The sequence below is a fragment of the Podarcis cretensis genome (assembly GCF_951804945.1).
Source record: "Podarcis cretensis genome assembly, chromosome: 2".
NCBI classification, from domain to species: Eukaryota; Metazoa; Chordata; class Lepidosauria; order Squamata; family Lacertidae; genus Podarcis; species Podarcis cretensis.
The window spans coordinates 108112472-108130446 of NC_137171.1; the positions used below are offsets into that span (position 1 = coordinate 108112472).

Genomic DNA, 17975 nt, shown 5'->3' on the forward strand with positions numbered 1-17975 from the left:
GCACTCCTCCTGGGAGAAACCAGTTCCCTTCGCCTCTCTGCCCTGAGCCTCTGCAGTTCAGGAGAGGCTGAAGGGTTACTGGGCCCAGGGGGAGACTCACCTGCAGGCACTGACTCCTCAACCACCTCTGGAGCCAGAGTGGAATCACCTGGTGCCTGCTCCTGAGGATCTGGCACAGGTGCAGGCGCTTCAGGATCAAGGCCCTGCCCTGTGCAGGCTGGGATTCCTCTGGTTCAGCCTCTGAATCGGAATCCCAGGCCATCACAAAAACACCGTATTTTTCGCTCTATAAGACACACTTTTTCCCTCCTAAAAAGTAAGGGGAAATGTGTGTGCGTCTTATGGTGCGAATGCAGTGACGGGCTGCCCTTCTCCCTCCTCAGGGAAAAGCTTGCAAGCGCCGCACACACGCTCCACGCGGCTCGTGAAAGGAAGTTCCAAGCAGAGCCTGGGATGCATACAGGCTCTGCTCAGCGCTCCCTTTAAAGAATACCTTTTTTCTTGCATTCCCCCTCTAAAAACTAGGTGTGTCTCATGGCCAGGTGCGTCTTATGGAGCGAAAAATACGGTATGTTTCCATGGCAGACTGCAGATGTGTACTGCAGTTGTGTCTGTCGGGCCTTAAATAATCCTTCACCAACATGGGGTCCTTCAAGTGCTCCCATCAGCCAACAGGGGGGGGCCAGAGGCTGGCGAAGGCTGCAATAAAAATAGTTTGAACACAGCATACTTTTAAGGCAGGATTGGGCAACCTGTGGCCCTAAGACAATGTGCAGCCCTTGGCCTAATTTCATGCTCCTTTGGTTTTGCCTCCAACCATGCCTGCCCACCATTGTGCATGGGGCCCATGGCAGATGACACCCTCCAGGGGAACACACCCTTCAACATCAACAAAAGGTTGCTCCCTGCCTCGCAAAGTTCCTGTTCTCAAGTTCCTAGTCCTCATGCCTGAGGTTCTCAAGACTCACCAAGTCGAGAAACCCAGGCGCGTCGTACTGGTAGTCCAGGCCCGGGTTGAGGATTCTGGGGATATCAGAGACGTCGCTCTCTGAGGAGTCCCCGTCGCCCGAGAGGAGGATGGAGGCAGAGAAGGAGGACGTGTCATTCTCGGGCGGCAGAGAATCCACCCATTCCGCACTGTCCTCGAGTTCAGAGCTGTCCCCCGGAGGCCAGTCGGGAAAGCCCGTAGCAGGCGGCGCCTCAGAAGTCGCGAGCTCCGTCTCCAGATCTTCCGGATGCAAGTCAGCCGAAGAGTTGGGGGCGCTTCCTGTCTGGTTGGGGGCGAGGGAGGTTGGGACGGGAGAGGTGAGGGCCTCAGGGGCAGCCGATGGAACCGATGTCGAGTTTTCGGCATTGGGAGAAGGCGTCTGGGCCTCCACATGAGGCCACAGGGTGCCGTCAGCCACAGTGGCAGGAGGGGACGTGGACCAGTCTTCGGGGCCAAGGACCGGCTCAGAGGTAGAGTGTGTCACAGGGCCCTCGGTCTCCGGCTGGGCACTGGAGACGACCTCTGAGGTAGGGCTGGCCGTAGCAGGCACATCAGTTGGAGGCAGCGTCGGAGCGTCCGTCCCCAGCGAAGTGAGGGCGTCCGTGGTCGGAGCTGGCACATGCGTGGGGCTGGGGGTTTCCGGCGGCAGAGGGGTCGTGGCAGGAGTTGCCGGCGGGGTGGTGAGGGGGACGGCAGGTATGGTGGTGGGACTGGGAGTGGAGGTGGCCGCAGGTGTGGCTGGGACCATGGCGGGTTTGGTGGCCGTGGTCGGAGGAGACGAGGGGGACACTGCTGCGTCCGGGGTGGCCGCAGAAGGCCAAGGGGTGAAGGCTGGTATTTGAGCCTGGAGGGGCGGAAAGGGGGAGAGAAGAGGCAGCCAGTCAGGGCCAGAGGAAGACAACAACAGGAGGAAGCCGTTTTTGGACTCTTGTGGGTGGGAAGAGAACAAAGTGGCTCCTTGCCAAGCAGGCATCCCTTTCAACTTTTCCTCAACAGGCCTCACAAGTTTCCTGGTCTGAGTGAAGGCCTCTTGTGGTGAGTCAGACCATTGTTCTACCTACACCAGCTGGCAGAGGCTCCCCAGAGTGTCTCTATAACTGCTGAAAATTGAACCTAGGGCCTTCTGTACACAAAAGCACATGCTCCACCACCGTACTACAGCCCAGTCCTTCCCCCACTGCATATCTATTTGTTATCCCTATGCTGCTAAGCTCCTCTGGTTTCTCCATCACGCAAGAGCTTCTAGAAGGACAGTCTCCTGTAGCTCAGTCAGTAGAGCATGAGACTCCTAACCCCAAGGTCGTGGGTTCAAGTCGTAGTCCAGCAACATCTAGAAGCACCGCAAATTGCCCAGGACATTTTCTAGAGCACGGAAAGTTCTAGAGGCCCACTATCTTGGTACCCTGAATACTAGGGGCTTCAAAATGGCCCTCTGGCTACTGGGACGTATATCTGACAGGAACTAGCAGCAGACCAATCAGCAGACAAGAGCTACGAAAGACACACACCCTCTCATTGTAGATAACGGTTCCTTTTTCACAGGCATCTTTATGCGTACAGAGGTGCTGGTGGACGCACCAATTGCATCCCCAGTGGCTGCTCACGCATCCCTGGCACCTGAAAATGACAACACAAGAACAAGGTTGAGTAGGCCCCATCAAATCTGATGCCTGCTGCGATAATGTGGAAACAGGCGGGACTCACGGTGCCGATTTCCTCAGAAGAGCCACCGCCCTGCAGTCGTAGAAGGAGAAAGGCGTTGAGGTAATGAAGACGTCGTTGAAGCGCACCATCAGCTGAATGGTTACGTGGTCTGGAAATGGAAAGAAAAAAGGCATCCCTCAAAACACAGTTCGGCAGCATCCTATTCAGATAATGGGAAAAGAGAGAGAAATGTGTGTCTAATGGAACAGTCAAAGATTCTAGTTGATAACAGATTTTTTTTTTAAAGCAGGGACGCCACATTCTGCAAATCCTCCACTTGAAGAATAAATTTTGTAGTTTTCTTCAGATCTTCTTTTTACGTAAGAAAAAAAACCTGCACGTCTTACTAAAATAAGGACGTGTGATTGATCAGATTGCAGGAACAAATGTCTCTCAGCATCATCTGACGCAGGGGGTGTTTATTCCCGACTCAAGCTACGGCAGGCACTCCAGTCGCAAAATAGTGCATTGGCAGAGAAGGAGGAGTGGGGGGGGGGGGGAGGTCAAGGCTCATGAGATTTTTTGGCAGGGATCACATGGGATCTTGGCAAGGGAGCAGCGACTGGGGTCAACGGAGAGGGAGAGACGGCTGGGAAGAGAAAAGCAGTCTCTCTCCCGGCGTGGATGAAGGGAAAAGAAAGTGGGAAAAGACTAACGAAGCAACAAGTGGCCAGATGGGAAAAGACATTTGAAAAAGCAACAAACTGATAAGAGCACCAAGGTTCGGATCGCTTCACAAAGGACTCCCCCTATAAAAATGCCGTGTTTAATCAAATGTTTTAATCTGTTGTGTCAATGTTCTAATCTGTTTTAGAATGTTCGCTATGCCTTTGCTTTAAACGGTGCATCTGTGTGTCACCCTGGACTCCTTGGGGAGGAATATAAATTCAATAAACAACTCCAGGCAGCTTCAGACCCTGAGAAATGGCCGACTTGCCCTGCATGAAACACTCACACCATGCACACACTGTGGCTTTTATATCTATCATCTATCTATCTATCTATCTATCTATCTATCCTGGCACTCACCTGTCCCTGCTTTCAAAACTGGCGCATGGCTGGGATCTGGTGAAAGACACATGATGCCTGACCCCATTGGCACTGCTGGGCTCTCATACTCTTCAAAGAAACACGTGTAGGACTCTCCGTCCCGCAGGGCTGGCAAATCCGAAAGAGTGAGGAATACCTGCCAAACAAGAGAACCGACATCCGTCCTAAGGAAGACTCTCCTCTAATTAGCATTATCTCACTTTCTGAAACTGAAGGAGAATTGGGGGGTGCGTGTGTGTGTGTGGTGGAAAGAACAAGGGCATGAAAAAGTAGGTGAGTAGTACCGGTCCTCGAGAGCTCGCAACATTTTTCTACTAACTCTTTTTATCTGCAGATTATTATTATTATTATTATTTTAAATCCTCCTCAAAATATGCAAACTTAAAGTATCACGCAAACACCAAAGGCTTTGTTTCCAAGGCGCGTCTTCTGGAACTGTGAGGACGACATACTTTGTTTAATACAAAATAAAAGGAATGCATTGTTCTCCCAGACACCAGATTCTGCGCTTGCCTGGGGAACAACATAAATGAATGTGATGAACATGCTCTTGTACACAAGATGCTACGGTGCACCAGCCACATAGGCTCCCAGACTATTTTTTTTAAATAACTTTTTTATTCAAAATTAAAACATAACATATTATCCAGAAACATATCCTTATTCCCCCCCCCATTTTCCTCCCTCTCCCCACAGAACCCACCCACCCCCACCCCCCGACTTCCCTCAGTTCCAGTCTTTGATTTCTCTAAAAATGCTGTTTTCTGCATGTTACACAGTTGTATAGATCCTCAAACTATTTAGCTGATTATTATGAATAAAAAGTTTGTGAATGTTTATTCAAAATATTTATTAAATAGCTATTGCACACGTGGCAGCAGTGAAAAGCACAAACAACTTCCCAACCCCAACCCCCTTGACAAATGACTTCGCAGCCTTCAAAAATGGGGGCACGGCGGGGCTAGGGCGGAGAGAGACATTTTATTCATTGTAATAGCTCACGTTTTTCTGTTCTTCTCTGCTGATGTTGGCTGGGCTCAGAGACTGGACGGAGAGACATTGCTGGGTGGACTCAAAGCCCCACAGCCACTGCTCACTCACTTTAAACCTGGAGCATTCAGAGCGACGGCTGCACCTGCAGAGATACGTATACAGGAAAACAGAACGGAGACTTTAGACTGCCCTAAAAGGGAGAGAAGACCTTTTTTCTCTCCAGTCAAGTGCTCGTCCATAAGCAAACAGACTGAGAAGATTATCTGGCACAAAAGTGGATGCTTCCAGAATGTCAGGCAAGGTTCCCCCTGCCCAGAAAGCACACAGCTGTTATGAATTTGCTGAGCATGATCCAAATGACGTCCACATAATGCTAAGCCATAATTTGCCTGGCCTAGGCGTAGCTTGCTTGAATGTCTGAATCCAGTCTAGCAGACTAGCTATGGTTTGGTTCCTTTATTATTATTGGATAAGATTACTTAAATGTTAGATAAATATACAATCGTATCTTGGTTCTTGAACGCCTTCGTACTCGTACATTTTGGCTCCCGAACGCTGAAAGTAAGTGTTCCGGTTTCCGAACGTTTTTCAGAAGCTGAATGTCCAACGCGGCTTCCGCTTGAGTGCAGGAAGCTCCTGAGCCAATCGGAAGCTGCGCTTTGGTTTTTGAACGTTTCGGAAATCGAATGGACTTCTGGAACAGATTACGTTCGAGAACCAAGGTACGACTGCATATGGAAACATAATTATTACCTTTTATAATTATACAACAGGCCTTTTCATTTTGTTCAATTAAAATGTTCTTTAAAAACAAAAAAAGCTATGGTTTGGCTCCTGATAACAAACCATGGTGTGATGTCATGGTTTGCTATTGGCTGCTTTAACTGTGGTTCTGCCAATGCCCTGTTATGTTGTGGCACTGAGTCGTTCCACAAGCACTGCTTGCAAAATGGATGGTGGCCTCAACTGTGGCACACTGTGTGCGTGCGTTGCAAGGATGGTCCATGACAATTGTAAAACCTTACAACTGCCACCACTCCCACTAAGCTCTTCTGTCCCAAAACAAGTCACGCAGAAGTTATCTCCCTTCCCAACTGGCCGGTAGCCCCCCAATCTCCTCTGAGTACAGCCTGGATGGAGTCTCTGTGGCTCTCCAGATGGTGTTGGACTCCAACTCCCATCAGCCCCAGCAAGCATGTCCAGTGGCCAGGGCTGATGGGAACTGTAGGCCAACAGCATCTTGAGGGCCACAGGTTCCCCATCCCTGGCCTAAGGTGTTTGCAGACAGCTCCCAACATAATTCATTTGTTGTTCCTTCGCCATAAACTGCACACCTATGACTGCTCTGTGAGTGTGACTGCACACTTTGCGTGGACATTCTTGCAATTTTCTGTCCAAGTTAGCGGGCAAAATGCAGCCCTGTGGCTCGGAAAGGTATAATCCACCCAACTAGCACGTGTTTAAAAAAATTAAAGAATAAATCTCGTTCAATCCCAAGTGTCAATCTCTGCTCCTCCAGTGCCCTCTCTGCCCCCTGGCCAGTTGGCCCAGCCTCAGCCACCAGCTGGCAGAAATCCGAGCCCCCGGCCTGCACTCCCCAGGGTGGCTGCTTCTGCTGTGATCCTCCTCCAGGGGACAGGAAATAATTCCCTTCCTTCCCTGCAGAAGAAGTCATTGTGTTCCCTGCCTCCTTTTTAACCCCTGTGGCCAGCCGAAACAACTCCTCTCTCCTTCGCCCCAAGCGTAAAAAACTAGGGTTTCGGAGGCAGGTTTAGCCAGTTTGAAGCAAACAAGGAAACTTTTAACTCCCCAAACAAGCTTGTCTCTCCCTGGAATTTGTGCAAGTTGCAGCCCTCTTTTAGTGACTGCGAGCAACTCTTGATGGAGTGATCAGTTTCGAATTGAGAACGTAAGAGAGCCCAGTTGGGTCAGGTCAAAGGCCCATCTAGTCCAGTATCCTGTTCTCATGAGGACCAGCTAGAGCACTGGTTCTCAATCTGTGGGTTTCCAGATGTTGTTGGACTACAGCTCCCATCATCCCTGAGCTCTGCCTTGCTAGCTAGGGGTGATGGGAGTTGTAGTTCAACAACATCTGGGGACCCACAGCTTGAGAAAGGCTGAACTAGAGGCCTGTGTGAAACCCATCAGCAAGGCCTGAGTATAGCACTGTGTTTCAATGAGGCAGAGGCTAGAACAGAATAGGAATCACGTGTGCTCTCCTGTCTTGGGCCAGACATTTGCTAATGTTACATTTTTTAAAAAAATATGTTTGCTTGTATTGTATTGTACTGTATGTTGAAAACTCATAATAAAATGCATTTCCTCACAAAATTACTGCATACGTGAAAGAGCTCTGTTAACATACACACATACGTGTGTTTGTGTGTTTGTGTGTGTACACATTCGTACCTTGGTTCTGGAACGCCTTGTGACTCAAATATTTTGGCTCCCGAACAAAATGTTTTGGCCGCAAATCCGGAAGTGAGTGTTCCGGTTTGTGCATGTTTTTTGGAAGCCAAACATCCAACGCGGTTTCCAATCGAGTGCAAGAAGCTCCTGCAGCCAATCGGAAGCCGTGCCTTGGTTTTTGAACGTTTTCTGAAATCAAATGGACTTCCAGAACGGATTGCGTTCATATACATTACAGTACTGGGACAATTTAAAGGCAAAGCGGTAGAAAGAGTGGAGAACACATGATTTGCAGGGGGAAACAGTCTTCCAGGAAAAGACTGCTTCTAATGAAAGGGCTGGTGCCATACTGTTTTTATTGCAATTACTTGCAAGGTTTTCATCGATTTTATCATAGAATTGTAGAGTTGGAGGGTTCCATAAGGGTCATCTTGCCCACGCCCCTGCAATGCAGGGATCTTAACCCGATGTGCGGCTTGAACCCACAACCCTGGGATTATATATGTCTATAGTTTTAATTCTATCCATGTTTGTTTTATAATGACACCCCACCCCATTTTTTCAGCAGTTCTTATTTTTATCCGTAAACTGCCTTGAGTCCTATTAAGGAAAATGGGTGGTAGTAGTACTACTACTAGTAGTAGTAGTAGTAGTAATAATAATAATAATAATAATAATAATAATAATAATAGCTAAATCAGCCATTGCCCTCCCCCTCTTCCATAATAATAATAATAATAGCTAAATCAGCCATTGCCCTCCCCCTCTGCCATAATAATAATAATAATAATAATAAAAATAGCTAAATCAGCCATTGCCTTCCCCCTCTGCCACCGCACCAGCCCTCTTGCTGCCGCAGGAAGCATCTTGCCTGCAAGCGGCCACTGCGTTCTAAAACCGGGTCTTACCTTCCTTGGAGGATGCACCAGCCACAATAAGGGTCCCTCAGAGCCAAGCACGACTCGCAGTCAGAGTACTGGGAACACTCAAATATGGGGATCTTGGTCACCTGAAAAGGCAGAGCCACAGAGCGGCCTGTCAACTGGCATCCGCAGATCGGGAAGTCTGCCTCTTTGTTGCAGCTGTGTAAATCTCTGGGGCTGTCCATCCTCCCCACTGTTGGTACTCCCATAGCAGAGAAGACAACAGGTTGGGACTGAGTCAGGGAGGCTTCCCAAACCCTCCCAGATTTGTGGGTGGAGAGGGTAAGTACATGAGCTCTTAAACTGGCATACAGATTTCCCTATTTTTTAAAAAAGGGGAACCCCCCCCCAAAGGAGAGGGAAGGCAGCCCCCCCTTCCTTGTGTAAATACAAAAAGGCTTTGGATTTGGAAGTTTGTACACAACCACTAAACCCCCACCACCACCACTACTGCCCTGTTAAGAATCATGACACCTTTTTAGCTGCTGCGTGTTTCCATCTCATTGTTTTCCCAGATAAAACTGAGATACAGTGGTGCCCCGCAAGACGAACACCTCGCAAGACGGAAAACCCGCTAGACGAAAGGGTTTTCCGTTTTGGAGGTGCTTCGCAAAACGAATTTCCTATGGGCTTGCTTCGCAAGACAAAAATGTCTTGCGAGTTCCTGCGGTTTTTCCCCCCTTCCCCCCCTTTTTCTAAGCCACTAAGCCGCTTATCAGCTGATCCGCTAAGCCGCTAAGCCGCTTAACAGCTGATCCGCTAAGCCGCTTATCAGCTGATCCGCTAAGCCGCTAATAGCGCTAATCCGCTAAGCCGCTAATGGGCTTGCTTCGCAAGACGAAAAAACCGCAAGATGAAGAGACTCACGGAACGGATTCTTTTCATCTTGCGAGGCACCACTGTACAAGAAAGTACATCAAGAACCAAGGAAGAGAGCCACACTCTTTGAAGGAAAGAAAATCAGAACATTACTCCAGCGCTAACAGCATGAAATAGAAGCAGCCTTCCATAAATCGTCATGTGTTCCAGGGGAGCAGTTTTTAAAAATTATTTTTCACTCCCCAAACATTGCAGCTCTGCTTGTCGCCATCTTACATTAAAAACATTGTCCAGTACAATATATTAGAAAGGTTCCTGTGCGCCATGTTTTAGAATGACAGAAAAGCAAAAATGCTATAGGGCCATATTGCGTCTTGGTACTTAAATTGTTCTGAAATTTAACCAATAAAGCCCAACATTCGAAGAACTTACCTGGTGGTTGTTCCCATCTTATGCCGTATGCTAATTTTGTCATTATTACGATACCCCATTATTTTTCTTTATCCCATTAAAGAAAAAAACCCACACCATTCTTAGCAATGTTGGAACATTACTTTTTGTTTCCCTTTCATTTTGCGAAACATTTTTTTTTTTTTGCTGCGGTAAGGAAAAGTAGCCAACACTTCTATTTCTGGAACTGGATGCTTTAAAAATAACTCAGAAGCAGCATTTCAGGTTTCATTAGTAATAAATAACCTGAAATTTCATTTACTGCATTTCTGGTTTTAATTATATGGAACATACGCCCCTCCAAGGCTGCCTGCCTCTGATGGCAAAATTACCAAAGGAGTTAACAGACGACAAGCCCGGAAGGGATAATTATGCTGCCTCTAGGGTTGGAGATGGAGGGGAGAGGGCAGTTCTGGCTTGGAACAGCCAAGGGAGCCTCTCAAGGTTTGAAATTCCCAATCGACTTGGACAGGGCACGGTCACGTGAGCGGGAACCTGGTGGAAGGCGCATAAAGAATAAGACAGTGATAAATGACACGCGGCTGGGGGAGATGCTTAAGATAGCCTGGGCTGCAGAGCAGCCAGCCCAGCCTCTTTGTCTTAATGGACACTTCCCATCTGCTGGGTTTTTCTTTTTCCCCGCTGCGCTGTCTGCTTTTTGTCAGGAAGTCCTTATTCATCCAAAGCACTTTTATGATTGGAAAGATGCGGTTGAGTGAAACACACACGCAGGGAAGGAACTGAGATGCTTTGATTTGGTGGTGCTCACCTGCACGCAAATGAGGTGCCTTCTAGGTGTTGCCGGACTTCAACTCCTATCATCCCACACTGGCTGGGGCTGATGGGAGTCACAGTCGGGCAACATCCTGAGGGCACCACGTTGCCTATCGCTGCGCTACAGGATGCAATGTTTGGAATGTCGCTGCTTACGCCAGCCTCCTCCAACCTGGTACTGATGGGAGTTGTAGTCCAAAACATCTGGAGAGCACTCAGCAGCATAGCTGTCAACCGTCCCTTATTTGGCGGGAAACTACCTTATCCCAGCGCCGTGTCCCGCTGCTGTCCCTTATTGATGATGTCCCTTAAATTTCCCAGGTTTCATGCTCGCCCGGCTCGGGAGGGAAGCAGCAGCTTGGGGTTCTCCACCGTGAGAGAGAGCATGCGCTGGCGCCGTCGTCCTGGCACAAGGAGTTCCATCAGCCCTTCCCCGCCCGAGGGGGGGGGAGAGAGACTCTCGCCCACGCCACCCGCGAGCCCGGAGGCGGTAGCGGCGGCTGAGGAGGCAGCCTGAGGGAGGAGGAAGAGGAGGGGAAGGGGAGGGACGCAGAAGGGCGTCGCCACAACTGCCTCATGCCAGATTGACAGCATCTGTCAATCCTACCAATGTATGTAACTCTTTACAATAGCAAAATCCCGTATTTTGGCTGCTGATCCCTTATTTTCGAGGCTGCTGGTCCCTTATTTTCAAATCTAAGTTGACAGCTATGCTCAGCAGGTTGGGAAAGGCTGGCCTACACCCTGCTCTGTGAGTCACCCTGAGATTGTATGATGAAGGACGGTATATATAAATCCAATTTATTTATAAATAATAAAATAATAAATAAAAACGCACCCATCTTATGGGCCTGATTGGGCTTAAGTATTGCTACTGACCTTGCACCCTCAGGATACAATAGGGTAGGGCTCAAACAAGGTAAAATAAATTAAATGAAAGCACGCTTAGGAACCAGGTCCCCTTCTCAAGTCTCATAACCATCTTACAACTGTTAATGAATGAATGAAGGCCTTTCTCTTCCATTACTCAACAGCCTTTAGATGTTCATGATCCCTCTGGGATATTAGCATGACTGCCGGAGCTTTTGTTATCTATAAATAGATATGGATTTTCATCCTCCTCTGCGCTGCGAGTTCAAAGGAGGTCACAACATTTTTAGAGTGTCAGAAGGCTCTCCCCAATTGTTCTCTGTGGGACGCAGGGAGAGAAATCCATCAAATGTGCTTGAAAGCCCAACAAGAACCACTGCGGTATCGTGAGGATCTCAGCAATTCCAAGTTGTTCTACATGACTGTATTATTTTGGCAGGATACATTTTTTGACCATTGAATTTTTTACCCAGCCTCTCAAGGAATCCGTTTGGAGATTGACTGATTGATTGATTGACTGATTTATTTGTTTGTTTGTTTATATTATCAGGTTTCCAGGTGAAAGAATACATTTGTTGGAGGAATAATATAGTGGTACCTCGAGATGCGAACGGGATCCATTCTGGAGCCCAGTTCGCATCCTGAACGCAACATAAGCCACGACGGCACGTCTGCGCATGCGCGGGTCGCGTTTTGCCGCTTCTGCGCATGCCGTCATTTTGAACGTCTGTGCATGCGCAAGCGGCGAAACCCGGAAGTAACGCACTCCGTTACTTCCGGGTTGCCGCGGAGCGCAACTCGAACGCGCTCAACCCGAAGCACATTCAACCCGAGGTATGACTGTACATTGAAAATGGGGGGAAATTGCCCTGACTTGTTGAAATTTTTTTTTGGGGGGGGGGATTGCCTAGAGGCCAACAGCCGTGGGCGTCTAATAGGCTGCCTATCAGCTGTTCCCTCACCGGCAATCGCTGAGCTTTGGGGGGGGGGGCAGAGTTGTGCTTTTGGGGGGGGAAGCAGTGAAGCTTTTTAAAAAATTTCTTTTAGCACTTTTCGCCTTTCCCACATGGCCTCCGTATTCTGCTTGCCTCCTCCCACTCTGCCCGCCCTACAGCTGGGAGGGAGGCTGTAGGCAGTCCGTTTTTGCCGTGCGGGCCTTTGCGCGGCTCCATTTGTGTGCGGGCAGCGCAATGTTACACAGGAGGAACGCGGCGATTGAAGTAATACCCCCCCCCCGTGCCTTTAACACCAGCGAAACACTGCGCCTTGTGCTCCTCCTATGTAACATTGTGCAGCCTGTGCAAAATGGAGGTGTGCGAAGACGCCGCGCAGAAAAAACAGATTGCACGCAGCCTCCCCCACAGCTGTAGGGCAGGCAGAGTGGAAGGAGGCAAGCAGACTAACCAGTCTCCACCCCATTGTTCTGCCCAGATGCTGAGGTCCAGCGCCGAGGGCCTGCTGTTCCCTCATTGTGAGAAGCAAAGGTACAGGGAACCAGGCAGAGGGCCTTCTCGGTAGTTGCGCCCACCCTGTTGAACGCCCTCCCATCAGATGTCAAAGAGATAAACAACTACCTGACATTTAGAAGACATCTGAAGGCAGCCCTGTTCAGGGAAGTTTTTAATGTGTGACATTTTAATGTATTTTTAATCTTTGTTGGAAGCCGTCCAGAGTGGCTGGGGAAACCCAGCCAGATGGGCGGGATACAAATAATATATTATTATTATTATTACAAGGCCACATGAGAAAGGCCCAGAGGGGAGAGATATCTTTGATCACTGCGGCTAACTAGAACAGCAGCGCCTTTCCCGCAGGGCATTCTCAGCATCAGAAAAATTAGAGGATTTTAAAAGTGTATGTGTCCGCCTCTTGGCTCAGGAAGAGAAAATCGCCAAACAAAATCCCACCCCCCACCCCCCAGGTGTTCTGTGCCCTGTCCAAAATGGCTGACAGCAGCCATACACAGCAGGGACTTTCACTTGCTCTCACCATAGACTGAGTCATGACATACAGGTGCTTCTTGGGCAGGTCGAAGAGGAGGTCTCCACTCACGGCACTGTTCGGCTGGATCACTAGAGAAGCGTACAGGTTGGCGTCTCCCATTGGTCCCAAGTACACCTGCAAGGCGGCAAATGAAAATGGGGAAAGGTATCAAATTCAAGGGGAGGGAGAGCAGGACGCCATTGTTGCCAGCCTAAGACTCTTTCAGTAGTACAGTGGTACCTCGGGTTAAGAACTTAATTCGTTCTGGAGGTCTGTTCTTAACCTGAAGCACCACTTTAGCTAATGGGGCCTCCCGCTGCCGCCGGAGCACGATTTCACTTCTCATCCTGAAGCAAAGTTCTTAACCTGAAGCACTATTTCTGGGCTAGTGGAGTCTGTAACCTGAAGCATCTGTAACCTGAGGTAATAGGTAAATCTATTCATCGCGCTCAGTGAGCAGAAACCTTCATTTAATGCGTCCAGAATAAACCAGGCAAACTGAGTGCCTTTGCTGTCTCTTAAGGCCTTTCTGCATTGCAAGCCAAACCAAGGACCAAACGCCATTTTTACTTCTAAGCAAAGACCACAAGCTCCCAAAGCACAGTATTTTCTCCATGAAGTATTGGGATGAGGGAGAGAGAAAGCTTGACATCTTGCGTGGAGGGAAATGACTGCTGTTTGCCTCCTCCTAATGCTCTAAAGCATTACGAAGAGAAGACTCCCTGGAAAAGACCCTGATGTTGGGAAAGATGGAGGGCACAAGGAGAAGGGGACGACAGAGGACGAGATGGTTGGACAGTGTTCTTGAAGCAACCAGCATGAGTTTGACCAAACTGCAGGAGGCAGTGGAAGACAGGAGTGCCTGGCGTGCTCTGGTCCATGGGGTCACGAAGAGTCGGACACGACTAAACGACTAAACAACAACAATGCTCTAAAAGCATATTCAAGCAGAAGACGAGAGTGCACAGCTTGCAAAGAAAGGGAATGAAAACAGGGGCGCTTCTAAAGTATCAGGCCATTGCATCAGAGGAGAGAAGGGAAAAGGGAAGAGATTGCCTTGCTGGCGTTCGCATTAAATCAGGGTTTCCCAAACTTGGGTCTCCAGCTGCCTTTGGGCTACAACTTCAATCACCCCTAGATAGCAGAACCAGTGTAGTCCAAAAACAGCTAGATGCCAAATTTTGGGAAGCCCTGCATTAAATGAATAAGGCTGAGTGTTCCACAATGGAGTTGGGCAACTGTCTCCAAAATATGATGGCAATGCAAACTGAAAAACCCAGGGAAGTTGCTGGTTGGTAGGGAAGTAAGAGGGGACAGTGTCCCTCAGGTTATCTCGCTCGGTCACACACTAGAAGGAACATTGCCTGGAAAGTTAGCAGCTCCTGGTTGTGACAACTGCCACAAAACCAAGGCAGGAGTCACCACCCAGCAAAAGTGCAAAAGGCAGCAATTGCTTCTGGCGGGAGCTGGGGCACATTGTGGGGACAGCTGCCACCTGCGCTGACTCTGGAAGAAGGCCACTAGGTGGCACTGAGGCCCAACAGTTGACAAGGAAAAGTTGTGAGCACCGAACATTGCCTTTTTTGAAGGACAGCTCCCAAATGCCCATTGGGTTGATAGGTCAGGCTAAGTGGGAAAAGGGGAAGAGACTGGTAGAGTGTTCATTTAAGACATGGGTAGGCAAACTAAGGCCCGGGGGCCGGATCTGGCCCAATCGCCTTCTAAATCTGGCCCACGGACAGTCAGGGAATCAGTGTGTTTTTACATGAGTATAAAGTGTCCTTTTATTTAAAATGCATCTCTGGTTATTTGTGGGGTGTGCCTGGTGTTTTTACATGAGTAGAAGGTGTGCTTTTATTTTATTTAAAATGCATCTCTGGGTTATTTGTGGGGGATAGGAATTTGGTCATTCCCATCCCACCCAGCGAGATAACCTGAGGGACACTGTCCCCCCCAAAAAATATAGTCCAGTCCTCCACAAGGTCTGAGGGACAGTGGACCGGCCCCCTGCTGAAAAAGTTTGCTGACCCCTGGTTTAAGAGAAGGGCACGCCAGGCCACGCATCAGCCCTAGACAGCCAGAGGTCAGGAGTGACAGTGATGGTTTGCTTTATTTCTCAGTTGTTTTTCTTACAACTCAAAGCAGCTTAAATTAAAAACTTTGGGAAACAACAATAAACACCTAAAGGCTAAAGAAAAAGGCAGGGCTAGGTGTCCCACCCCACAAAAAAGAGGACACCAAAGCCTTCAAATTAAGGACTGAAATCTGTTAATATGGGGATTACCTTCCTGCCACAGTGGTACCTATTTATCTACTTGCACTGGTGTGCTTTCGAACTGCTAGGTTGGCAGGAGCTGGGACAGAGCAATGGAAGCTCACTCCGTCGCGGGGATTCAAACAGCCGACCTTCCGGATCGGCAAGCCCAAGAGGCTCAGTGGTTTAGACCACAGCAACACTTGCATCTCTATATAAAACCTGAGTCTGCATCCCTCCTGCTAGGACCCATCCAATCAACTATATAAAAGAACCAAATAATATTCCCACATACTGGTGCTCTTTCCACAATTTGCAGAGGTTGCAAAATTCATCTCCCCTCCGCCCCGATCCAATTTGCAGAGCATCTGAGCATGCATAGCCCTGCCTGTACCGGCATGCACACATTACGTAATAAACACTTTTCCTGATCTGCGGATCAATCTTTGTTGAGACAAGATATGCGATGTAAACGTTGCCTTGCTTGTTTCAAGCACACCACACAACTGCGCTTAATAATAACGGGACACCCAGCATTAGTGACGGCCCCATGAGGCGCCACCCCTCCTTCCCAGGCCAGGCCCAGCTCACTCCTACCTTGTGCAGGCAGCCTTTGCTGTCTCCCAGGAAGATGACAGTGTGCCCATCTTCAATGCTGACGGCCACGGCGGTCAGACGGGCGTCCGGCTTTTCCAAGATGGGCTCTGCTTCAAGCGGCACACGGCTGGCCATTGGACTGGGGGTGTGGTCTGATCCACAAGGGTAGGCATCCAAAGTATCCTTTTTTGGGAAGAGGGAGAGAAAGAAGAAGATGAGAATAAAGCTATTCCAAGCCAGCCAACATTTGGGAGGTTGGTTGCAATAATCTGATATAAACCACAAATACGTAAAGTGTTGGAACAGCAGAACTTGGAAACAGCAGAGGGTCTGCTGGGATCTACTGGTAGATCGACTGAAGATTTGCGCTAGAATACGCACAACTTGCAAGGGACGCAGATAGGGATGTGGGTTAAACCACAGAGCCTAGGACTTGACGATCAGAAGGTCGGTGGTTCGAATCCCTGTGATGGGGTGAGCTCCTGTTGCTCGGTCCCTGCTCCTGCCAACCTAGCAGTTCGAAAGCACGTCAAAGTGCAAGTAGATAAATAGGTACTACTTCATCGGGAAGGTAAATGGCATTTCCGTGCGCTGCTCTGGTTTGCCAGAAGCGGCTTAGTCATGCTGGCCACAGGGAGCTGTACGTCAGCTCCCTCCGCCAGTAAAGCAAGATGAGCGCCGCAACCCCAGAGTTGGCCACGACTGGACCTAATGGTCAGGGGTCCCTTTAAGGTAAAGGTAAAGGTACCCCTGCCCGTACGGGCCAGTCGTGACCAACTCTGGGGTTGCGTGCTCATCTCGCTTAAGAGGCCGGGAGCCAGCGCTGTCCGAAGACACTTCCGGGTCACGTGGCCAGCGTGACGAAGCTGCTCTGGCGAGCCAGCACCAGAGCAGCCCACGGAAACGCCGTGTACCTTCCTGCTATAAAGCGGTACCTATTTATCTACTTGCACTTAGGGGTGCTTTCAAACTGCTAGGTGGGCAGGAGCTGGGACTGAACGACGGGAGCTCACCCTGCCGCGGGGATTCAAACCGCCAACCATACGATCAGCAAGTCTTAGGCACTGAGGTTTTACCCACAGCCCACCCGCGTCCCTAGGGGTCCCTTTACCTTTACCTTATACACAACTTGCAGACTTAACATATAGAATAAGAGAATAAGAAGAACCTACGTTTAGAGAAGATTGGAAAACGTTGATTTAATATGTATGGGAAATAATTGTGTACTGCTGAAAACGCTGGCAGCATTAAGATAAATTAAACACTGTGAACAAGTTTTGAAGGATGAAATAATGGAATACCGAATGGCATAGTTTTTGTAAAATATGCAGAGATTTATGATATGTAAAATGAACCATGGAAAGAGAAGGGAAGTCATTGATATTTTAAGGATGCAAAATGAGTATTTTAAATTGTAAAACAGAAAATTGAAGAGAGAGAGAGAGAGAGAGAGAGAGAGAGAGAGAGAGAGAGAGATTTGCACTAGATTTGCAAGCAGTAGAATCCCAATGGTTTAACAAAAGCAATAACAAAAAGCCTAGTACAATTCCTGGTGCACAGTAACTCAGGTGCACAGTAACTCAGATTCAGCCCAGGTGAGTACAGTCATACCTTCAGGTTGCGTTTTTTTGGGTTACGGACCAACAAAACTCGGAAGTACTGGAACGGGTTACTTCCGGGTATCGGCGGTTGCGCATGCGCAGTGATAAAGCTGGATATCAAGTCCAAACTCCTCCTCCTCTTCGACATCAATAGACTGAAGCAGATACAGTGGTACCTCTGGATGCGAACGGGATCCATTCCGGAGCCCCATTCGCATCCTGAAGCGAACGCAACCTGCGTCTGCGGGTCACGATTCACCGCTTCCGCGCATGACGTCATTTTGAGCGTCTGCGCATGTGGCGAAACCCGGAAGTAATGCGCTCCATTACTACGCTCAACCCGAAGCTACTTCAACCCGAGGTATGACTGTATTGCAAAGAAAAAGAAAGAGTGATCTTTCCAGTTCAGGTTTTTGTTCCTCGGTCTCCGGGCAACAACAGGACTCAGTTTGTTGCTGCTGCATTAGGTTTCCTCCTGCAACCTGGCAGAAGCTAATTCTTCTGACAAGAAGCCAGCTTGTACCACAAGGAACCCAACAACATGATGTCAGAAGTACAGT

The 17975-nt window shown here is 48.9% G+C and overlaps 1 protein-coding gene across 3 annotated transcripts in view; it reads right to left on the minus strand.

Annotated features, from left to right (window-relative positions):
- The window catches only part of PLXNB1 (plexin B1), a 155613-nt gene that overhangs the window by 67481 nt on the left and 70157 nt on the right, over positions 1-17975 (minus strand). For all 3 annotated transcript variants that reach the window (XM_079957669.1, XM_079957667.1, XM_079957668.1), the window contains exons 5-12: positions 15815-15997; positions 12970-13098; positions 8053-8153; positions 4745-4877; positions 3722-3878; positions 2693-2801; positions 2497-2605; positions 969-1832 (exon numbers count right to left, since the gene is read on the minus strand). In XM_079957669.1, coding sequence (XP_079813795.1) covers positions 969-1832; positions 2497-2605; positions 2693-2801; positions 3722-3878; positions 4745-4877; positions 8053-8153; positions 12970-13098; positions 15815-15997 — 1785 coding nt within the window. The remainder of the gene's footprint in view (positions 1-968; positions 1833-2496; positions 2606-2692; positions 2802-3721; positions 3879-4744; positions 4878-8052; positions 8154-12969; positions 13099-15814; positions 15998-17975) is intronic.